This window comes from Ambystoma mexicanum, chromosome 10 (genome assembly GCF_040938575.1).
Source record: "Ambystoma mexicanum isolate Mex_15411 chromosome 10, UKY_AmexF1_1, whole genome shotgun sequence".
Lineage (NCBI taxonomy): Eukaryota > Metazoa > Chordata > Amphibia > Caudata > Ambystomatidae > Ambystoma > Ambystoma mexicanum.
The window spans coordinates 889058519-889083632 of NC_090932.1; the positions used below are offsets into that span (position 1 = coordinate 889058519).

The 25114-nt window shown below is 47.2% G+C and overlaps 1 protein-coding gene across 1 annotated transcript in view; it reads left to right on the forward strand.

Annotated features, from left to right (window-relative positions):
* Positions 1-8261: 8261 nt before the first annotated feature.
* AHSG (alpha 2-HS glycoprotein) overlaps positions 8262-25114 on the forward strand; it is a 155425-nt gene continuing 138572 nt past the window's right edge. Inside the window, exon 1 of the mRNA XM_069618629.1 lies at positions 8262-8526. Coding sequence (XP_069474730.1) covers positions 8308-8526 — 219 coding nt within the window. The 5' untranslated portion in view covers positions 8262-8307. The remainder of the gene's footprint in view (positions 8527-25114) is intronic.

A 25114-nucleotide genomic window follows, 5' to 3' on the forward strand; every position in this document is an offset into this window, starting at 1 on the left:
TCCATGTATTCACATAGTTGGGGCTTGTTTTTGTCAAGTTTCAATGAACAAAGTGAGGCATAGTTCCTCTGGGATATTAAATTACTACTGGCCGCATGACAGGTGTATCTCCCATCTTGGTCTAGTATACAGTATTTATCACTAGGCCCTTGTTCTTGCTTGATGAGCCAGGCCAAGAGCTCGCCTGGCATGTCAGATTCTGCATATCTGCTAGCTACGGGTGCATGGGCACACATGCTTACCTCCCTGTTGGCTAATCGTCTGAACTTGGCATGAAGCGTGTGAATATCTAGAAATGTGTTGTGCAGCCGCTCCGAGTGTGCTCATTATGTAGTGCTTTCAGCTGGGTTTCACAATCACTTAACCCTCTACATACCAGCTTCAAAATGCAAAACTCTTTCAGTGCATAAATTCTTCTGATAAAGTGCTTACATCTTTCCCAAACTAGTAGGAGGTAATCCACCTTAGTGGAGTTGGTGCAAAGGAAACTGGCAATCTCGTGCAGCAGTTCATTTCTGAACACCAAGTCCTGCAGTGAGTCAGATTGACATCTCCAGGTCAAGGCCCAGGGGCTCGTCCTGGCGACAGGGCATCCAATAGGACTGGGGCATGATCAGAAAGCGTTCTGGTCAGCATATCATACCTGGAAGTCTTACCCACTACCCCTGGTGGTGCCCAGCCACATATCTTGCCTAGCGTACGAGTTCAATACTGTGGAGTAGAAGGTAAATTCACGATCTGACCTATGACACAATCCCATAACACAAACGCCAAATATCCACCAGAGAGAGGTCCAAACATGCCTCAGCTATGATACGGATGGCATTGCTGTGACCTTTTCAGTGCGTGTTTGACCTGTCGCTTAAAGTGGTGTTGAAGTCACCATCTGTGAGCATATCACACCCTATATACTGTGAGCATTTGGCGAATATTGCTTGAAAGAAGGCGGGGCTTCTATATTCGGAGCATATATATTTAGTATGATAGTGTTTACCCCATTCATCTTTCTGATTACCATAATGTAGCGGCCCTCGTTGTCAGCGGCAGCGCTACTGAACTCAAAATCTACTTTTCTGTGCATTAGGTCACTACCCCGTGCAATATGTGGACTAGCTAGCATACCACCTACCCTCTCCCCAGCTTCTTGTGACAGCATCCTGCATGTGTTTGGTAACGTGTGTCTCTTGAAGTAGAATGACATCTGCCACGTGGTGTTGTAAGTATGCTAGCACCTTTCAGGTCTTTAGTGTGTGGGTCAGACCATGCACATCCCAAGTAATACATCTAATCGTAGTCATCTGGTTCGGTGATAGTGTGTAAGTAACCCCTGATGACGATGGCCCTCCATATCTGGTTCAAATGTAAGTTTGGAATCAACCACACAGGAAATATCCAGGGGCCTAGTGATGTATACCTCAAGCCTCCACTACCGATCTCAATGGCTATTTTGTGGTGTTCCCGACATATTAGGTCCAAGGACAATTGTGATAGAGTAAGTGCATAGAAGAAGTAAGGGGAGGAGATAGGAAAAGGGAGAAATGAAAGGAGGAGAGAACAGAGAGTACTCAGTCGAAAGAAGTGGAGAAGCAAGAGGGGAGAGTGAATACAATTGCAGAAGTCAGTAGTAACACATAATGTTGCAAGCCCGGATACAAGATGAAGACGGGAACAGCATGATTCAGTGCCACCATGAGTACAAGATGCAAAGAAAGTCCAGTATGAGAGTTGAGAAAGGGTGACGCACCGTGAATGAATGAAGTCAATAAAAGTCAAATCCAGCATTGGCCACAAGACGGTGATGGTGAAACCAGAATGTATCAGGACAGACTCCTGCAGAAGTAGGCTGGAGGAGTTTGAGGGGGAGCAAGGTAGAAGAATGAAGGAAAATAGTACCACCAACATAGCATTTCCACTGGCAGACAAGTCCATCATCCCTGAAACCAAAACAATTCATTGCCATATCTGACTGGCATTTCCCATTGCCATTTCAACAAGGCATCTGAAGTAATTACCTTATTTTTTTGGAATGGTGAATAACAAAGGTCAGCATGTAGTACACAGTACACTAAAAAATCCTGGCACGCTTGGTGGTGAATGAAAATGACTGCCATAACGTACAGAATACCCACTACACCAAACAAGGAGCCAGCACAGAGAATAAACGGTTTAGAAACACTGGCATAGCCACTGCGACTGCTTGAATCTCATGACACGTTAACAAAATAGAAAAAAAAAACACTATCAATTGTTTCAAACATCTGATGATATCTCATTGAATGTAACAAACAGCCCTTTTATTAAAGACTTAATTTCAGAAAACATTGGTTTATTATCAGACTTTAAATTGTGCTCTGTGCAAAACAAGCTCCTTCAGTCACTCGGGTATGTGACATGTAAGGTCGCATTGCTGCCTCTCAATCCTTCATCTCTTGTCTACCTATCTTTTCTCTTCGGTTTTGTTAGAGGCGGTCACAGTTGCTATTTGACAGTATCGCACCAGCACTTGGCCGCATTACACGTTGGGCGGTAAGGCTCAAAATGGCTGTAACGCGGCGGTAACAGAGTTACCGCCGCATTACTGCTGACTTAGTGCACCACCCAACTATGGTTTTGGGTGAAAAACCTCCAGCAAAATGTTGGACATTTTTTAGCCACATTACTGCCAATAAACAGCCATTTTGATGAAATTACCAGTGTTCTTCCGGTGAAATCTACATGGACACCGCCATACCGCCACTTGTAATCCAGCAGTAATTCCGCCGACCCCAGTGGCAGTAGTGGTAAATACGTTTGGTGTTATTGCAGCGGATTTGCCGCCGAGGTACAACCAAACTTGTAATGAGGCCCTCTATGCAAGTGAAAACTGCAGCCTAGCCCTGGGGTCGATTTGCTGGTTTTTAAAACTGCGAGATGGTGCCCCAAAGCAGGAAGACACCACTTTGACCTGCACCTTATGGCATTCTGAGTTTCTGGAATGTTTGCACTGCTAGTTATGTGCAAGTGCCATTTAGGATGCCTCGCTTTGTGGTGTGCCTTCTTCAGTCATGGAGATGCTTTGGCTGCCATAGTTGGTCTTGCACTTCACTTTATAGTGCTCCCCTATCACTCCAGCTGGAGAGCTGGACCCACAAAACGGTTCATGGATAGTTTATCTGCAAGAATGAGTAATCAAAAGACGGTAGGTGTGCAGGTGTGTGTGTGTGTGTGTTTGTGTTTGCATGCGTGTGATTGAGTGCACATATGTATGTGTGTATTTATGACAGCATGCCTGTGTATGTGCCTCTCTGTATGCGTGCATGTGTGTGTGTGTTTGGGTGTATCTGTGGGCCTCTGACTATTTCTCTTGTGTCTAGCTGTGTACCCGTGTTTTTGTCTGAACATGTGGCTGTTAGTATGTGTGTCCCTTTGGATCTTTGTGTTTGTGAGTGCTTCTTTCTCTTGTCTGACAGTTTGTGTGTAAGTGACTGTGTCTGGGGCATGAACAGTGTTTTGGAACATGCCACAAAGACAAGTAGGATGCTATGATAAACCATACAAACAAGACAAAATTCCACTCTTTGCTAAACAAGGGCCCAATGCAAGGAACACATGGGAGAAGCCACGTGGTCACTCAACAGCAAGGTTTGGGTAGCTGTATTCTGCAGATGCTGCAGGGTCTTTAAAAGATACCAACATAGACACTATTGGTGTAGTCCAACTCCCGACCTAAAGGGCCGGAAACATGTCAGATTTTCAGGATACCCCTCATTAATATTCATGAGATAAATTTGCATACAATGATTCCAAATGTGTGCCCTTCTTTCTCATGAATATTAATGAGGGATATCCTGAAAACCTGTCAGTATTCCGTCCCTAGAGTTCTGGAGTTGGACTTGGACTACCCTTGTGCAGTCAATCCTGCCTCAAAGTCGTCTTTGCTCAATGGCAAGAAGATAAGAATTGAAAAATGATTCTTCGGGTAAAAAACTTGCCTGGCTTCCTGCATCAACCTGTGGAGCTAAAGTGAGAGGGGTGCCGTCTATTGCCCCCATGCGTTTTGCTCTGGCCACTGGTTTGGGACACCTGCCCAGTTCATTAGCCCAGGAGCAAGCTGTCCGTGTGCACCCCAATCAAAAGCTCCTTTGTGGAAGGTTTAGACTTGAGTTTATTGATAGCCAATCATTTGTCCACCTGCTGAAGACAAGTGACAAACTGATGGAAGCCTCTTTAGTAGTCAGCTCGAGTCTAACCATTAACTGTGGGTTGTCAGCCTAATTACTGTTAAAATGGCAACACGTGTTCATTGCAGACATTCCCAACATGTTGTTTACTGGGGTAATGGGGGAACTGCCAATGTGTGTTAACTTTGCCATTGTGTAAACCCCGAAAGTTATCTTGCTGTAGCATTCTAGAAAAAGGAAACAATGTACATTAATGGGGCACTGTAGAAGCATTGTGGAAGTGATCAGTGGGTATTTAATGGGGCTTTGGGGAACTGCGCAATGTTTGCATATTGGGCTAATATGCAAATGTGAAATGTGCATTTATTAACTGGGGCATTGCAGAGATGGCATTTTGAAAACTGGTATGGCAAACTGAGTGGCATTTTCAAGACTAGATAACAATGTGTTGCTATTGAGCAGTAATGATTTCCTGCTGTGCAAAAACTGGGTAAAACATATTATCAATCAGTATCAGTCTTCAGGTCTTCCCCAAAACCAACGCCACGTGCATCAGTTGCAACAGTATTAGTGTAAAATATTGTGCTTCATGTCGATAGAGGTTATGTTATGTTATTGGGCATTTTTATAGCGCCTTTTACCATTGTATGATTCCAAAGCGCTGTGGGTTGAACGCCCTCAGGGACCGTAGTCCAGGACAGTGGAGAGAGTAATGTAGTAAAACATGCTTTTGAGCAGGGGTGTTCCTAGGTCTGGTAAAGATCCGGGGCTATGCAAATGTCAGGCCTGTCAGGACTGGGGGCTAGCTAGCCTTTTGGTTGTAGCCCCTGAGTTTCTTTCCGGGGCCACATCCAAAAGGCACGGGGCTATAGCCCCCTCAGCCACCCCTAGCAACGCCTTTGCTTGGGTGCACTTGGTATGTGTGCAGCTAGGGAGGTCTAATGTGTGTGTATCTGCATTCTAGTGCTAGGCACGGTCCCGTGGTTGTGTGAGATCAGTAGAATGTGTGCAGCAAGGCCAATTGGACTTGGGTAGCTGCCGTTTGGCAGCGCTGGAGTTTGTGAATGGTATTATGTGTGCAGCCAGTCCGAATTAATTGTGTTTTCGAGTGTCTGTATGAATTCCAGGGAGACCCTGTTCCCTGATGAGCGTCCATCGCCTGTGGAGGGGATGCGATCTCCCTTTGGGGTGGGCTGTTAAGTTAAGGTCCTCTCTATGTCTCATTGGGTGAGTTGTTTCTTGGCGAGGTCTACCAGACAGTGACAAGCAGATCCATCCCAAATCCTATTATTTCAGTATCGGAGGTAGCGACACCATCAGTCTGTAGTTCTGCTAAATAGATTTAATAGGTAGTTCTACCAATTACGTTCTCCTATAGGTGGGATTAGCAAAGAATTAATGCTAGACGGCCCTCGGTACGTGGTTCTGCTCAAGGATTTCCAGATGAGTAGGATTAGCAAGCATGGCCATTTCCTCGACTGATAGCCTAGTGCATATTTGTATGCCAATGATTGAGCTTATCTGTGTGATTAGTGCTTGGGTTACGTGTCTAGCACAGTCGATCCAGATTATTGGAGGTAGATATCATTAGGCATGGTGCATACAGTATTCCTGCTGGAAGAGGCAATGATTCACTCCATCATGTACATAAGTTCTACTACGATTCAGGTTTCAAGTCTGGGGCAAAGACTCCAGGTATTGGAGATAGATCTTGTCTGGCCTGAGAGCTTTTTAAAGGGTCAGTGATGAAAGGGTTACCATGCCATATACTAGTTGAGTGAACAAGGCATTCCCTTGTGTGTTTTTATGGGAAGAGCCAGGTTTTGAGTGCCTTCTGGAAAGCCATGTAATCTTCCCTGTGTCTAATGCAGGGAGGCAGTGAGTTCCACAAAGTTGGCTCCAGGGTTGAGTAGGCAGACCTTCCATTTCTGGATGAATTGGAGTCAGGGACCACTGGGACGAGAACAGTGCTTGACCTTAGGTTGGGTGGTAAGATGTAATCTTTTCTTGCAGGTATTTGGGGACTGCTTTGTGCACAGCTCGGTGGGTAATACATAGGATTTTGAAGGTGGCCCATCATCCAATTGGAAGCCAGTGTAGGGTGCGGAGAGGGTGCGGAGAGGGTGCGGAGAGCAGGTCAGATGTGGTCTCTTCGTCCAAGTGCGAGAAGCAGTCTGGCAGCCACGTTTTGTACTCTTAGAGTTTGTTTAGCTGGTAGGCGGTGCACCTAGGTAGAGGGAGTTTGCATAATTAAGCCTGGATATGATGCAGCCAGTCTGTTGGGGTAGGTGAGGTAAGGAAAGATGCGCTTCAGAAGCCTAAGGTGGAAATGACTGGAATGTGATGCATTGTGGATGTGGTGAGACAGAGTTAGGTCCCAGCAATATGATTTTGCCTCCTAGCGCTTATCAGAATATAATATCCATAATGTCAGAACCTTATGGTCCTGCATATCATGAGCACAATCAAGCAGCCTTTATCACATAGTGACACTAATCATGGGACTTGGGTAAAAAAATAAATGTATCTTACCACCACCATCCCACCAAGATTCCCTATTAGCAGCACCCCACCCTAATTCCCTACTAACACCATCCCACTATGATTCCCTAATACCATCCAACTATGATTCCCTAACACCATCCAACAATGATTTCCTACTAAAACCCTCCCACAATGATTCCCTACTAACACCATCCCGCCATGATTCCCCACTAAAACCCTCCCACAATGATTCCCTACTAACACCATCCCACCATGATTCCCTACTAACACCATCCCACCATGATTCCCTACGAACACCACCCCACCATGATTCCCATCAAACACCTTCTCACTATGATTCCCTACTAACACCATCCCACCATGATTCCCTACGAACACCACCCCACCATGATTCCCTATTAACACCATCCCACCATGATTCCCTACGAACACCACCCCACCATGATTCCCTACGAACACCACCCCACCATGATTCCCTACGAACACCACCCCACCATGATTCCCTTCAAACACAATCTCACTATGATTCCCTACTAAACACCAGGTCCTTCGCCAGTTTGTATTTTTTGGCAAGGACTCACATCCCCACGCCCTTTGTAACATCGTGCCAGTTATTTGCCCATGTTCTGGTGGTACTTTCCAAAACGAATAAATGCAGTTTAAATAGATATGCATTCTGGCATTACTTTATAAGAACATTATTAATCCGCTATGAAAAATGGACCAGTCTCCTTGATCTTTGGGGGTGAAATGCTTTGGTTTGCTTATGCCCAGACAGAATATCAAATGAACAGAAGCAGAATGCAGATCACCTTCCATTGCCAAACCTTCTGTGAACTTAGGACAGGGCTGCATTGGGCGAGACAATGGCAAATAATGGACAGAGAAGAGGCTTACTCATTGTGTGTGGTGCAGAGGCCCACATCCCACAGCAGAAAGAACGCATGAGGAGTGTAAGCCCTCCCCCTCGGACTGCCAGCAGTCAAAAACTTGCTGTGACACTGCCTTTTGCCCCCTCCCAAACAGAGCCTGGGGCAGGGGTAACGTAGATGGACAGGAGGTGTAAGGGCTTTAACACTGGGGGCTCTCCTGCAAAAAACAAGTTAATGCCTCGACCTGCATAATCACCATAATCACTACAATATAATGATACCAGAAGGTTATGGTTAAAGACACCTAGCATATATGTGGCGGAGGAAGCAAGAAGGGAAACTGAATGTATGCGCTGCTCTTGGGCACATTTCCACTCTCCTCGGGTATACTTAAAGTACATTCCATGACATTGAGGAACATGCACACCATTCCTTCAGCCCATTCTATCCTGCATGAAGAAATCACCTAGACTGCAATAGGCTGTTGCTTTTGCTGACATCATCTTATTTCAGCAAACTTAACAAATTGTGCCCGACAGTTCATGTCAGAAACTTTCCATCCACATATAAACAAACACATTGATTTCTCAGCTATTTACTTTTCTGTTTCACCATGAATCGAGCTGGGCCAAGATAAATAGTTTATCCGACCGATTGTGAATATAGTGGTCTATAAATATTCCGGTCGCGGGCGGCCATCTTTCCACCGAGGCTTGATTTCTGATCGCGTGCGCTGGAAGATCTTCAGGGAGGTTGTCTGATTACCGGGTATGATGCGATTCTTCATCGCTGCAGTGTCTTTTGCTCAGCTTCTGAGCTGGCTCACCTTGGCCAAGGTTCCTCCTCTGTCACCTGACATCTTACTTGGCTGCAATGACCCAGAGGCGGAAGCTGCGGCCATGGTCGCCGTCAACTACATCAACGCACATCATCGGCATGGATACAAGTACACCTTAGACCGAATTGAAAACATTCAAGTGTCATCACGGGTAAGAAAAAAATTACAAGATTCCAGTGCAAGAGCTCCCCAGGTCTCTCATGTGTTTTGTGCCCGCAAGAGGGTACATCGCATGCGCATGGGGGCACAGACATTGGTAACTGCATGGATTTGATTTTCAAAACTCCAACCGCAATAAACACGCACATTTGCGTGTCACATATGCAGTTTTGGGAACCAGGAACTGATATTTGGTCTCTTTGGAAGTAGAAGAGTTGTCATGTTAGACCCTCTTGAAAGCCCTTTCTGATTCCCAACAGAATGCGCCTTCAGGTGATCCTCCCCGTGCCTCTGATCACTTGTTGGATCACAGGCTCAGGGGAAATCACAGGACCCGGACAGCATTCCTCTACACTGAACAGAAACGCTCATGCCTCCCACCAGCATTGCTATTCATTTTTACATTGCAAGTTCAGCACGCTCGCTTCGCGTGTCCCCAAATTCTTTCAGAATCTGAAACCAAGTGTTTATTTGTCTACTTTGCAGATGTATGGAAATATATTTGAAGAGTCTTCACACAAATGGACTAGGATAGTATACAGCATTCTTCAATGGTCGTAGGAAGTATCATTTGTTTGCCTAGACAATTGATTTTGCCCATTCAAAATGGCGTTAGGTTGTTAGCCATCATTCTATGGCTTCATGTGTTGAGAGATTGGCACTCTCTGGCAGCTTTGCAATGGATTTGGTGAAAGAGGAAGAATCGGGTGGGATGTCGAAGAAGGTGGCATGCTATGGAGGTGTGGAGGGTTGGGCAGCTCACTGTCACGAGAAGAAACATGAGCATAGGCTCTATCAAGTGATATTTGTTTTATTCATTTATGAATTTTGTTTGTGTAATGTATCTTACCCGTTGCTTTAAATCTTTGGCAGTGTGTTGAGGAGTATGAAGGATGCTGTGAGGTCAATGGGTGGGATAAGAGGGTCCATCCGTTTCCTTCAATTTCCACTGCAGATAAATGCATGCACCTCATATAATAAGGAGGATCTCAGGCATTATAAAGGAAATTCAAGCTGGAAGACTTTCATGAGGTGGGCAAGGGTGTGGCTAGCCAGTGACGAGAGCCCACAGAGCTCTGATTTGCATCCTTTGCTTATAGGCTGCCATCTTCCTCCGGAGGAAAATGGAGAGCTATGTCTTCAATGTGTTCAATAGCTGCCTATGTAGCTCAAGCTCCACTCCCCTCTTAGACTTCACGAGAACCTCCCAATCACTTATTTCTGAGTGTTCATGAGCCCAAAATGATGGAGATTGAGGGATCAACATGATAAAGGTGCTTCACAATGGATTGCAGCTGGAAGTCCCTGTACTAGTCTGAACCAAGGAAATAGACTTTAAATTGTGGATTAAATGTTAATTTAAAAAAGGGGTTCGCCAACAACACACAATAGCACTAATCTGCTAGATTGATTTATCTTTCATATATCTAAGATGTTGGTCAGCACAAATAGCCCCCACAATCAAGTGCAAGGGTATTACACATTGGGGGCTATCATAAATGAAGCTGCAGTAGTCACAAGGCAGGCCAAGGTACAAACGATAGCCTTCTTTCTTTTCTGTCTGTTGCAAAGGTTCAAATCACTCTTGTTAAGATGTAAAGACATAGAGGAAACAGAGACCACCCACTGGCCATCCTCACACTGTAACTGCTCTGCCCCTGACTGGTGCTCACACAGAACACTAATTAAACCTCAGCCTCCAGCATACCTGAGCTGCACCTCCATGCTACACATGCCGTACAGATTGGTCAATTCAGATCCAGACATGTCCCAGTTACATGTAGGGTCCCCCAAGGTTCCATTATCTCCCCAATCCTCTGGGATTTTTCCTAACAGACCCCAACACAGCAGTTTATCAATATGCCAATGACTACCAGATGTATCTCAATGTCAAAGGCCGGCAGGGCATCACCCATCCCTGTGAGTGTATGGCCACCATCCAAACCTAGATGTCGAATGCCTACCTTAGATTTGACGTCATCATGACTGAATTCGTCATCATCTGTCCCCCTGGCAACCAATAGCACATCCAAAAAGTGGCTTGACAATCTATAACTGGAGGATTGCCCCTGCAGCTGTCTGACTCAGCCACATCTGTAGGAATCGTTGTGGACAGCATCCTCTCCATCCAAAAGCACATAGCCAGGAAAGCCCAAATGGCCTGCCTTCAGATGGCTACACTCTGCAAAATCAAACCCCCCCTGTACCTCCATACAACGTCTGCACTGTGGTTCAGGCCCTCGTCAACTGCTACATTGATGAGGGGAACACGGCTCCCAGACATGCATCCGGCCCCCCCTCAAGGCTACCCATCACGCTGCAGCCCACCTCATTACAGGCGCCCACAAATTCAACCTCATGTCTCCCTCCCTGCATGAGCTTCACTGGCTCTCCCTCACCACCAGGGTCCTATTCAAAACTGCTTACATCACTTACAGTCATTCCTGAATGGCCCATCAACATACTTGGCGGCAAGGCGAGAAACCTCTGGAGGCCCTCATTCCTACTGTACCAAACCCATTGAACAATTGGAGTCAAAGCTAGCCTACAAAGAAAGGACCCCGCAAACGGTCCGTCTCGACGCATGGCCGACCTTCTGGAAATTCCATAGTGCTGCAGGTTGAGAATGCCCCCAGCGTCCTCCAGTTCCGCAAAACAGAAACATGTGGCTCTTCCATCAATACCTTCCTCATGACTAAATCCACGTTATTTTGGCCCTTCTGCCAACCGTACTGAACTTCTGTCCAAAAACACCATGCCCACAGCTGGCGTTCACACATTGCAAAGCACGCTGTTGCTGCAGTTGGGCTAGGTTTGCCATATAAGCGGTAATATAAAATGAAGTAAAAATGTAATCTCTCACACGATGGGCAAAAGGACAGGCAACACAGGGCACGAACACTGGCTGCTCTTTCGCAGCGGACACACGCTCAACTGCCAAGCACACAGTCACAGACAGAAGACGTATGACACCTATCTGTCTTCACACACAAACACGCTGGGCGACTAAACATACAGTCAAAGCAGAAACAACCCACCATAGGAACCTGACAAAAAACAAAAAAAAACTCTCTCTCTCTTTGTCTCTCTCTCTCTCTCTCTCTCTTTCTCTCTCTCTCTCTCTCTCCCTCCCTCCCCAAAAAGCTTGATGCACTCACAGGGTCGGACTGGGGCATAACATTGTCTTGGGCACCAATGAAAAAGTGGCCCACAGTTGCAAATGAATATTCATTCCTTTTGTGGCAGATGGGTTGAGTAGCACCCAAGGAGAGGTTGTTTTGATAAAATGTGATGCAAATTGTGCATTTTAAAGAATATTCAGTAACACTAGTCAAAACTACTAGCCGCAGGGTGAAGTAACTTATCGAACTGGCTCACACTGGCCTAAAAGTTGGCCCACTGTGACCAAAAAAATTGGCCCACACGAGCATTTTCCGTTTTTGGTTTGGCATTGCCCTATTTCCCTATAGGCCAGTCCGAGTCTGTGCCCACAATCCTACCAAGAAGGAAGAACTCGGGCCTTACCAGGAGCCAGATCCTATTAGTACCAAGGATCCTGCCGGTGCCCACCTGGGCACCAGACAGAGAACCTATGACTGACCACAGTCTCCTGACCCCTGGTACCTTTGCAAGGACATGAAGCACGCACACACACAAGAGACAATGCCGGAGAGTCGGCACACAGCCGGTGGGGACGGGTGTCAGACCACACAACCCTGAGATGGGCTCCCCGACCTAAAATCCAGGCACATACCCCAACTCCCACACATGAACTACAAACATTCCGCATCAGCACAAACACACACGCACAGAAAAACATATATGAATGCACACAGCTTCACAAAGTCATGGTCACACACTCACGCACTCTGACTGTGGACGACAGAGGATGGACCTCCAAACTCAACAGGGGTGCTGTGACCAGCTGGAGCTTCCTCACGTGTGGGGCGGAAAAAGATGCGGTAAATGTCAGCCCTGCAAAACCCTCAGTATACATGCGCACATATAGCTTCAAATCTGAGTCTGTATGAGGCCACCACTGCACCAGGCCGCAAGCAGTTACCGACAACTCCAGAGCGCGAAAACACACAGACTGTGCATTTGCCAAGCGCTTTCCACAGCATGCGAAATATTAACAAGCTCAACCGGAAAGAACACGAACATTTCCATGATCCCACACCACACGAAGATCGGCCCAAAGTCAGCACACACATATCTCAATTCACACACAATGCACCACAGCTGATTCACAGCGTACATACCCTCTGCAATATTGCACGACAGCACCACTGCACTCAACCCAGTCTACATCACAAATGCAACATGGGTTGTCAAAGTGGAGAAGAACTAGCATGTCTCACTAACAAACTATGCTTAATGTGATGTCCATGTGACAAGGGTCGCGTGGACGAGTAAATAAATGGGAGGCGGAGCGCGCCTACAAGGCAGTTCCCGCTCCGTACCGTGACGGAGCCGTCTCTGTGTATCCTTTGCTCCGTGTGCAGCGCCAGCGGCCTCCTGCGTGGCCCAGCCCCGCTGGAGCACACCTCACACTTAGCATGTTCAGTAGGAGGCTTCAGATCACACAGTTCACATGGTCCGCGCTGCCAATTTACCTCACAGGCGACTAGAAAAAAAAGACAACTGTCCCACTGATCTATCAACTGAAGATGCAAATACGGAAAACTCTACACCACAAAAAAAAATCCTACAAGCCCACACCATCCTTCAACCACAAATGTACATGTGAGCCCATGACAACACGAAATACACTATCAGTCACACACGGTGGTAAATTCAGAGTAAAACTACGGAAATACATTCCTAAAATGATCCATGAAGCAAAGGACACAACACAACCTCACCGAATTGCGCAATGGCATCGGCATCACAAGTCTTTGGGGGCGTTGCTCCGCACCAAGCCCCCGTTTCAACACAAATGGCCAAAAGAGGTCCCTTGGAGACGTTCACCTCATTACCCAAACAGGCCCCGTCTCGCGAGATTACAATAGCGCGCCACAGTGGCGAAAGAAAACGCGCCCTTAGAGCGTCTCCACGACAGTGTGGTCCCAAACTCCAGTCTGGCTGCATGCTCGCTCTGAGCTCCACCGGCACTGCAGGCAGGTTCACCAACACACTTTACTAACATGTGACGCAGCAATGGAAGCTTTTAACTTCCATGAGACTGTTGTATTGCCGGTTCGCGGCCGGCGCGCGGGGGCTGGTATTACGCGGGTAGGCCGCGCGGCCTGTGGCGCAGCTCCAGCGGGAGCTCGCAATGACTCACACCCACGCTGGATACTCGTTCGCCCGGAACTGCTCCCCGAACGCGGGGGCGGGGCTTTTATTAAGGACGCCCTGCGTCACCGCGTAGCGGGACGCAGGGCGGAACATAACATTCCTCCTTTATTATAAAACAAAACAAAACACACAACTCAAACAGCCGACCAACGGCCAAATCGAGCATAAGCGCTCAGTCTTCAACACTCAGCCACCTTGCCATTGGGTTTCATGGCACTAGTGCACCAGTTACCACACATAGTCACTTAGCTTGGCTGGCGGTCTCGTCGTGGTTCTCAGTCGGTATCGTCCTTCTCGGGGGTCCTTCCCCCTTGCTTCAGACTCGGTTCCATCGTCGCTGTTCGGGTCCTCGAGGCCAGGTTCATCCATCGGTTCCCAGCTTCCATCCCGCACTCCATCCTCCTCGGGGATGGCCTCCGGCTCTTCTTCGCTGGGTGGATTGTCCATGCCTTCCCGATGGCATTCCTTATCAGTCCATAGTGTACGGGGTATGGCTTTGAACCATGACGCATTTCTCGTCACTTGGCGGTTACCTCGTGTCACAGTGACCATGGTTCCATGCCGGTTGCTGACGGTCCATGGAAGTTCCTCGTACCTTGTGTCAAGTTTTGACTTGGAAGGGTTGCGTAGCATGATAACCTGGTCACCCACTTGATGATGGGACGGCCTCGCTCTCCGCTTGCCACTCATGTGTTCGTTGGCATCCCTCCTCCTTCTCTCGGTGCGTTCTTCGTTCACCGTGTCCGGGGTTCTGCTTGGGTGATGCGGGATCGAGGATCTGATGACGGTGCCGAACATGAGGTCCGCAGGCGGTATGCCGGTGGTGCTGTGAGGCGTGACCCGGTAATTTCGGAGGAATCGGAAGAGATCAACCTTCCAGGGGCTGGCGTTGGCCTTAGACACTCGGAGTACCTTATTGATAGTCCGCATGAATCGTTCCACGTCCCCATTTGCCTGGGGGTGTCTTGGGGTGATGTGGTGATATTTCACATTGAGGTCCTGTAGGTACCTTTTGAAATCCTCTCCCGTAAACGGCGGGCCATTGTCGCTTTTGATCGAGATGGGTAGTCCATGGGTTGCGAACATTTTCTCTAGGGCCGGAATGACCACTTCAGCTGCTGTGGACTCTACTATCTCAACCTCCGGGTATCGGGAGTGGTCATCGACGGCCACCAGCAAATGGAGGCCTTCCCGGAGCTTGCAAAAGTCAATGCTGATGGCCTCCCAGCGAGAGCGGCCCCGTTCTGCCGATATGATGGGTTCCGGGTCTGGCGGCCCCCCTGTTATCTGACAGGCTAAGCACGTTGTGATGAGTGTCTCGACTCGCTCCTCGATCTGGGGAAACCATACTCGGTGCCGAATGCGGGCTTTCGTCCTTACCAGTCCTTGATGTCCCTCATGTGCTAGGGCCACTATCCTGTCCTGTAGTTTGAGAGGGATTACGATGCGGTTTCCTCGAAGTAACAGTCCACCCTCCGTGACTGACAAGTCTTGCCGGACTGTGAATATGCCTGACAAAAACCCTTTTGCTTCCGCTGTTCTGTTGTGTGTATGTCTCATGAAGGTCTTCCAGTCACCGGACAGGATGGCATCTTTCACCAAGTCGCAACACGGGTCTTGGTGTGTTTCCGCCTCGATTTCCTCGATGCTCACCGCTTTGGGCCTCATTGCTCGCACCACTTGGCATATGTGTTCCTCTGTTTCTGCCGCTACTTGGATCTCTTGTTGAGTGGCCTCTCGCGGATGCCTGGATAGAAAATCCGCTGGGTTCCCGCTGCCTGGTTGGTAGACGAGGTTGAAGTCATATTGCTGGAGGTGCAATAACCACTTGGTTATTCGTGCCGGAGGGTGTGCTGAGGTTCCCATGAAAATTGGTAGGAGGGGCTTGTGGTCCGTGATCGTCGTGAAGTGACGTCCATATAGGTAGAGGTGAAAATGCCGGCACCCCCACAGCACGGCGATGGCCTCCTTTTCGATGTGCGAGTACCTTTGTTCGGTCTCGGTGAGGGCTCTCGATGCATACGCGATCGGTCTTTTCTCCCCTTCCCTCGTGACTTGCATTAGGATGGCTCCGAGCCCCACGGGGCTGGCATCCACGAATAGTTCTGTGGGCAGTTCAGTATTGTAGTAGGCCATCTTGGTGTCCGCTGAGAGGGAGTCCTTGATGTTTTCGAACGAGTCCTGGCATGTTGGCCCCCATTCCCACTTGACGTTGGCCTTCGTGAGTTCCCGCAGTGGCTCAGATAGTGTGGCCAGGTTTCGGATGAACCTCCCGCAGTAGGTGGCCATGCCTAGAAAGCTGCGCACTTCCGTGGGTGTCATCGGAGGGCTAGCCGCCTGGATGTCTGCGACCTTCTGCGGGTCCGGGGAGATGCCTGTGCTGCCAAACTTGTATCCGAAAAACGTGATCTCCGCTTTGAGGAACTCACACTTTTCCCGATGTATTGTGAGCCCAACCTCTTGTAGTCGGCCCAGTAGGGCGTGAAGCCTCTTGATGTGTGTCTCTTTGTCGGGGGCGTGAATCAGAATATCATCGCTCACGTTGAGGACACCAGGGATGCCCCGGATGACCTCCTGGATGGTCTGCTGGAACACCTCCGCAGCTGATGATATTCCAAAACTTAGGCGTTTGTACCTCCGCAGCCCCAGATGCGTAGAGAATGTTGTTATGTATCGAGAGTCTCTGTGGAGCTTGAGTTGATGATACCCCGCCTTTAGGTCAATCTTTGAAAATATCTTCGACCCTGTGAGGTCAGCCACAATCTCGTCGATTGTTGGGGTTATGTGGCGTTCCCTTTTAATGGCAGTGTTGGGGAGACGCATGTCTATGCAGATCCGCACCTTTCCAGGCTGCTTGGGCTTCCGTGTGACTACCATTGGGGAGACCCACGGTGTGGGCCCTGTGACCTCCTCAATGATGCCCGCTTCCTCCAGTGCCTTGAGTTCCTGCTCCACTTGTTCCCTCATGTGGAACGGCGTTCTGCGGTGCCGGACGGCTTTCGGCTGCACAGTCTCATCAATATGCAGTTTGATGGTCTTGCCTCTTAGACAGCCTATGCCTTCTTGCAAGTCAGGGTATTGGTTAAGCATCTGCTCGATCTCCATTTCTTCGTTGACATGGCAGACGAATTGAACCACTCCCAAGTCCTCCGCTGCGTCCCCACTCAGGAGGCTCTCAACACCTGCCTTCACAACATAGACTTTGGACCATAGTCTGTTCTCCCCGTGTTCCAGCGTGGTGCGGAACCTGCCAATTACCGGCAGGGGCTTTCGACAGCCGTATGCAAAGAGCAGAGTGTCGGTGCTTTTCAGCTCTGGTGGAGGACTTAGAGTCAGGAAAATGCTCTCAGGCATTACGTTCACCGAAGCGCCTGTGTCGATGGTCATCTGAACGCACTGATTTTGGATGGTGACCATGCATTTGCGCCTTCGGGTGGCTTTTCCTCGAGGTCCACGGTCCTGGCATAGTGCAGACACTAGGTATACCTTCCTTCCTTTCCTGTCTGTGTCCTTGGAGGGGGCCTGCAGCATTGCCGAGACATCGTCCCCTTCATCCTCCGTGGAAGAGCTGGCCACTGCGACCCTTCTGGCACTGGCTTGCTTCTTTTTCTTGGTCGCGATCTTCTCCGGCTGGTTTTGCTGAGGCTGTATGGGGGTGTCCGTTGATCGGCATACTTTCGCGTAATGGTCCTTCCGGCCACATGCCCCACACGTGGTGCCTTGAGCAGGACAGTTGCGACGGCCATGTCGTGGGCCACCGCACCAACCACACTCAGTGGGTCCCGGAATACGCGGTTGCCACCTGTTTTGTCCGTATCCGCCACTGTTGTCGTCTCTCGAGGATTGTTTGGTGGCGATGCGGGCCACCATAGCCGTGTTGAGAGCAGGTTGCAGCCTGTGTAGCGTGGCCTCCATGTTGGCCGCTCTAGTGTGTGCCAGTTCCCTCTGACGTCCTAGTTCAAGGATACGCTGTAGGGGGATGCCCTTCTCGCTGAGTATCAGGCGCCTCAGTTTTTCCGAATAAATCCCGTTGATGATCTGCCTCCTGATTTCCCTCTCCACATTTGTGAATTCACAGGACATGGCTAGCTTCCTCAGGCGGGTGTGGTACGCATCAAGGGTTTCCTCCGCTGTCTGTAATGTGGTGCAGAAGAGAAACGTCTCATAGTCTGGGTTTAATTGAGGGAGAAAGTGATCGGTGAGGGCGTCTTTCGCGCTTCGGTACCCATCTAGGCCATCATCAACGTTCAGCGAATTGAAGATGCGCAGTACCTCATCACCCACACTGAGTAGCAGGTGTGCCTTCAGTTTCCTGGGCGCAGTGATCTCTTTGCACTCCATCGCCATCTCGAACTTCTGGATCCATAGCTGCCATCTGGGTCCGCATGACGACGGGTCCGTGAATGGGTCAAACGGTTGGACCAGTGTCGACGAAGTGCCTTGGGTTCGAGGTGGAGGCGGCGTCATGGACAGGTTTGCCGCAATTCTGGACGGCGTGGAGGGCCCAGGCGTGGATGTGCCGGCCGCCATGCTGGCGTGTACCTGATCCGTGTTGTCGTGGGTGCCTCCGACGGCCACCAATGCTGTGCTGCGACGTCTGCCTGCCTTGGAGGCGCCGCCGTGTCCAGGCGCCGTGTTGCAACTCCTGGCCTGGCACTCCCCACACTCTGTGGTGCTGCTCTCCTGTGGTGGATCATTCAATCCACTCATTTACCCCTCTCCCCTGCCCCCACCACTGCTGGAACCCATCCCCCCACCAACGGACTCAGAATACATCCCAGCACAGGAGGCTCACGTTCACTGGCCCTCGCACCGCACTGACGGCTGAAGCAAAGGAGCCCTGCTGACACCAGAGCAAGACCTGCACAGAGGTTCTCCGGCCAATTTCGAGCAAGGCTAGACTTGTAAATGCATGCAGTCTGCACTGGAGGCCTGCACATTGCCTGGTACCCCTCTCCTGCTCTGCCCGTGCATCCCTGACTGCTACTTCTCCTGCAATGCACGTTTCCAGGCCAAATGTCCCCAGAGCACTCCTTGTGCACTGCCCTGTCAACATCTAATCGTTGCCACTTAACCTCATCACAGCAATGCTTGTCCCTTTGCAGAACAGCACACAAGTCAGCACTCTTCCGTCTCTGTAGAAGAATGTTGTGAGCGCACCTCACCATTGAGGATGGAGGCTCTTGAGGGGGCAGTAGGCCTCTCATTTAATCCCCCACAACATCTTTTGTTTAGTCTAGTGTTGCCAGTGCTACAAAGGAAGCCCGAGTCATCTCAAAAGTCACGTGGCAGTCCAAGGGACAAAAGAGAAGCTGATTTATTTAGAGTCTGTTGCAAAGGTTCCAGTTACTCTTAGACATGGCGACACCCACCAGCCATTCCCACACATTCACAGGACAGGCCCCATCTGATACTCACATGGCACACTCATGCAAAACAAGCAACCACCATTCCAGCTCACATATGATGGCCAGCATAACAGGAAAGGCAGGACACGACACCGCATACAGCCATGTTGTTCACACCTGACAAGAGGTGGGCGAAAATGTTCAAGTCCGTGCCGCTGGGAAATTGGGGCATTCCAGGCATAAATCGCCCAATCTGACAATTTCGCCCGTGGAGCGGAATCGGCTGATTGGAGACTTTTCCCGTCCAAAATTTCGCTTCGTTTTATTTTTGAGGGTTTCCAACCTCACAAAAGGAAAGTCCGGGAAAAAACGAAATTTCGGCTTAAAAAATAAATCTGCCACAAGTGCGGAAAAGTAAAAAAAAAAAGGCCCGTTTCGCTAGTGATAATCTCGCCCAGCCCTGACACACTGTACTGCAGAACACCCTGTCACAGGCATACAACATAACAGGAGACACTGCCTTGGAAAGTCTCTGTGACTTCCCTGGTGGAAGCAATGCAATGCCTCCTTTTCCTTTTCTGAAAGGAATGATGATTTGGAAGATTCTGTAGGTTTGCACCACAAAGCGGCCCACCCCATCTTCTATGCAGGGCCGGCCTTAGAGGCAGTGGTGCCCTGGGCTCTGCATCAGCACCCTATTGTTACTAAATGCGCCCCATCGCCGGGGGCGCATATAAAAACAAAAGGGCGCCTGCTGCACCTTTTCTCACTACGCCAGCTCAGGGGAGCCCTTAAAAGACTCCCCGACCTGCTGTGGCGGGGGGCTAAAGGCACCCTGGGGGACATGGCGCTCCAGCCCTCCCCTAAGGCCGGCTCTGCTTCTGGACCCATATTCTGCTGTGTTGATGTCTGGCAAGTCCTTTCAATCATGTTTTTATCCTTGTAATACTATGCCACGCAAACATACTAAAATCTCTAAATACAATAATATAATTAGAGCGTGACTGCACTTCATAGAAATAGAAACCTTCTTTAGGGTTGTGCAGAGTTAGGCAGAGCAATCAGGTCACCACAAGACAGTGTGGAAAAGACACAACGAAAATAAAAATAAAAGCTCATATGAGTTTTAAAGAATTAAACTGGCAGTCGTGTGTGTGAAAAAAACTGCTATTTGTGCTAAGTGTGTAAGAAATATAACGAAAGGTCAGCATACAACTGTAATAACTTGGAACCTAGTTAGTAAATATCTCTGGCTTCCTTTAGTTTAAGCATGAGCTGGCAAGTCACTGCATTTGAGCTTGTTTAAACATGTTTTCATTGATCTTAAACAAAAAGCAGAAACAAAAGCCAAAGGCAGCCCCCAATATCTTTGCCACAACGACAAGATGATGCCCACCCATGCTTAGTTTTTACATAGGAGATTTTAGGCCACAGTAAGGATTGTATGACCTTTGAGATAGCTGGAAACATTCACTGAGGCAGATTTTAAAAATATCTGCACACATAAAGTGCCAGGGGTGTCCGTGCACTCACAGATAGCAATCTGTGAGACCTTGATTCTTAAAGGTCCTTGCGCCCAGCTGCATTGGACAGCCTGCTGGATCATAATGTCTGCACCCAGACTCCTTTCATGCTGGCTGTGTCCAAAGGAAAACAATGAGGCCTTTCTCTACAATATATACCAGCATTGCTCTATAATACACATTTTCATGCCCGCACATTTCAAAGCAGTAAGAATGCACATTTTTCTGTTGATCGTGCCAAACATAGTCCAGTATGATCCGGTGTGAACAATTTCATGCAAGCTGCGCCAGTTTTTCCACTGTAAAACATTTTCAAGCCGTCTATGCTCCATATACATCACCACACCACTGTAAGAATACACTTTCATTTTTGCAGTGTCCAATATATACCAGAATGCCAATGTGCAATATCTTTATGCTGGATGTATCTAATATATGCCACTATTGCCACTGTAAGAACACACTTTTGCCTGATATATGTATGCCACTGTACGGAAATTGTCCTGCTGAATGAGCTCAATACATGCCAGTTTTGCTACTGTAAGAATGCATTTTCATGTTCACTGTGCTCAATATATACCAGTATTGCCACTGTAAGAACCAATTTTAATGTTGGTTGTGTCCAATATAAGCCAGCCTGTCACTTTAAATGACGTTCATGCTGGATGTGCCCAATATAAGACAACATGCCACTGTATGAATAGACTTTCACGATTTCATGATGGCTGTGCACAGTAAATAACAGTAGTGCCACTGTACAACATATTCATGATTGTTGTGTCCAATATATGCATGCATTGCCCTGCAAAACACATTATTGTTGCCTATGCCGAACCTAAGCCAGAATTTCTCTGTAAGAAAATGTTCATGCTACCTGCACCCAATATACATTAATATAGCCCAGTGAAAGCCTTTTCATGCTGTTTGTGCTTGTGTGCGGGCATGCACGCATGCATGCACGCATGCACACACACTTCGTTTTAGCTTTCCTTTAAAGTGGTGCTGCTCTGCTGGCAGTATCCGAAGGCAGGCAGAGGATACAGCAGCACAGCACAAGAGACAAGAAGTCCAGTTCCTCCCTTCACCTCTTTATTTCTCTCTTTCTTTCTCTCTCTCTCTCTCTCTCTCTCTCTCTCTCTCTCTTTGTCTCTCTGTCTCTCTCTCTCTCGCTCACTCTCTCTCACCGTTTCTGATCTATGGGATAGAATGCTTAGAACCCATTGACCACAATTAACACCATAATATGACTGTCAGAAGCTCGTAGGTATCCCTCATGCCCTGCAGAGTGCTGTGCATGTGTCACATTCTGGGCGTTTTCCAATCAGTCGTGGCCCATGCACAACACTGTGCAGGGTGACAGGGTCACCAAGCTTTGAATTTGTAAAGAATCTACATTTGTTTAGATTTTTTTACAAACACAAAGGCTCTGCACGGATGCATGCAAAGACATGTGCAGGTTAGTGCATGTAAAAGGCACTCATCCATAATGCAATGAGTAAAGAATTGTGCAGACCTAAATGGTCCAAAAAGGGGGAGGGGTGTGCCCGACCGCCCACAACAGAGGAGTATCCACTGCCGAGAGAACGTTTTCAGCTCACTCTGAACCCCAAGACCAAAAATAACTGAATCATGATAGAATGAATAGACCCACATATTCATTTCTTTCTTTTTCTGAGCTGCACTCAAGGGCCCGGAATGCTTTTCTAGTGGTCTGCAAAAAAACATCAACATCCAACCCTTAACATCACCACGCAAACTTTTTTTTAAAAATTATTTTATTGTGCAATAGCCAATTTGACTTTTAACACATTTCGACGAAAAATAAAACAATATGCAAACCAACAAAAATTTACATATTCTAAATGTAAAACAGCAAAAACATCTTGAATAAAAAGACAAGACAAAAGAAAAATAAACAGGAATACAGATCACCATTAACAATTCAGTCTAAAACTAACTTCAGTTCCCTTAAACACCTTACAACCTCAATTGATAAGGCGGACTCATTTCCAGAAGATAGTCTTGCCCAAAACTCCTCAGAATTAATATAAGACTTATCATAAACAAATTTATTAAAGAGACCGACCCTAATGCTCCAGATCCCAGAGCAACTAGATAACAAATGCTTGGTAGTCTGGAGATCACTACTAGGGCACCTATCACAAATCGGTAAAATCACTCCTTCCTTATCTCTAATAGCTAACAACTCTAAGGTAGGAATTAAATTTAAACGAAACCACAAGAAAGTAGATCTAAACCTTGGATTTGGGGACTTCTTTAAGTAAGCCGGCACGGTTGAAAGGCGTTTATCTAATAGTGACAGGGAAGCTGATCTTTTCGTTTTTCACATATCATTGATGGTGTCTATCCAATCGATCAATTTCATTTTTTCTTTGACTTTCAAAGGGTTCTGTAAGAGGAATTCTGCATCACAGTCACAGCCTGATAGGAGTTCTAAACATGTTTGCCCCAATCTACATAGGAAAACATTGTTCCTTAATTGGTACTCTATAGCGATTTCCTCAAATAAGGAATTCTTTGGAGGATCTAAGATTAGTCTGTACAGAGTCATCCACTTCTATTCAAGCCATGATCTAAGTGATGAAAGACCTAGTTCATAGTGCAAACTAACAATTGGTGTACAAACCGGCAGGCCTAAAGTACTTTTCCAAATCCTAGACTCTATTATATCCCAATCTATCTCCAAAGCTATAATGCTATAATCCAATCCATAAAGAATTATGGGAACTACCTTCCCTATGTAGAATCTTATAAGTGGGAGGATAGAGAATTTGCCGAACTTAGAATGAATTTTTTTCATCTGAGCACATAATTTCATTACTTTTAGATCAATAGATGATATTAAATTACTCTTGGTAGGAAAAGATCTTAATACGGCTCCAAGATATGTTAATTCGGAAACAACCTCTACCGGACACTGATCCAACATCCAGGCAAAATTCTTAACTATTTTATTTGGTCTCTTGAATAATAGGATCTTAGATTTTGAAGGGTTAATATTAAGTTTATTGCTCCTTGCATAGGATTCTAAGGCGGTTAGCAGACGTTGTAGCCCCACTTGAGAGTAATCCAGGACTACTATGTCATCCGCATAAGATAACCAATCTATTTTAGTGTTACCGATATATGGAGATATTAGACCAATATCATGCAACCAATTAGTTAGATCTGCCATAAAGAGAATAAAAAGCAAAGGAGCAAGCAAACAACCTTGTCGAACCCCTCTAGTTATCCTAATTGAATTAGAAAGTAGGCCCGATCTGCCTAATCTAACCCGCATATAGTTGTTAGAATTAAGCTCTCTCAATATAGAAAGTAAACCATGAAGAATACCCCAAGCATCGAGTTTTTTCCAAAGGAAATTCCTATCAACCAAGTCAAAAGCCTGGAACAGGTCAATCCAGGCTCCAAAAAGGGTAGGGCCATCCTTGGTAGATGACTTTACAGCTAAACAATTTACAACTAGCCCATTCAATGAAGTAGATAGACCCTTCCTGAAGCCGGATGGCTGCTTTGGTATAATTCCCTTGGTTTTAGCCCAGGCTTCCAATTCCCCTAGGATGATGCCCGAAAAGATTTTACTATCTGTATCTAACCAAGAGATAGGACGGTAATTAGAGGCCAATGACCTATCACCCTTTTTGTAGATAGGAATAACTATGGAATATTTCCAGGTATCTGGAAAAATCTTCTGTCTAATGACATTATCAAAGAGTATTTTTAGAACTTTCGCCCAGGTGATTGGATCCTTTTTCAGAATTGAATTACTCAAACCATTCGGACCAGATGCACTAGAGGCTGAAGATTTCTTAATTAATAATTCTAGGTCCATGACATTAAAGACTAGATCCCAATTAGATGTTGGGGCCTTCACCCCACACTCTGGAGCCTCTGAGTCATAAACCATAGTAAAATGATCAAGTCACACCCCCTCCTGAATTACTGAGTCTTGTTTCTGATGGTTAGCTACCACATTCATTTCCACCATTGACCAGAAATTATGCGAATTTCTGTGAGAGAGAGCAGAAAGCATTCTCTCAGCATCCTGTTGCACCACCAGATGCTTATGGGCACAAAGCCAATTCCTATAGTTGTTCTTTAACTTAGCTACTTCTGCCCTATAGACTTCCAAACATAAGACTGAATTCTTTAGGGCAGATCTTTGATACCTTAACTCTAACTTATGGGTTCTGATTTGATCATTAAAAGAATGTTTATGAATCTTATGGGGTTTCTGTGATACAGACACCACTGGAGTCAAATCAGATAAAAAATTCATAAAGAGACCTGACATACACAACTTGGATAATTGCAGAGACGATAGATCATTCACCCTGTTTCTCAAGTCCTCATTTAGTAATTGACCCCCTTTTGGAAACTTTCTAAT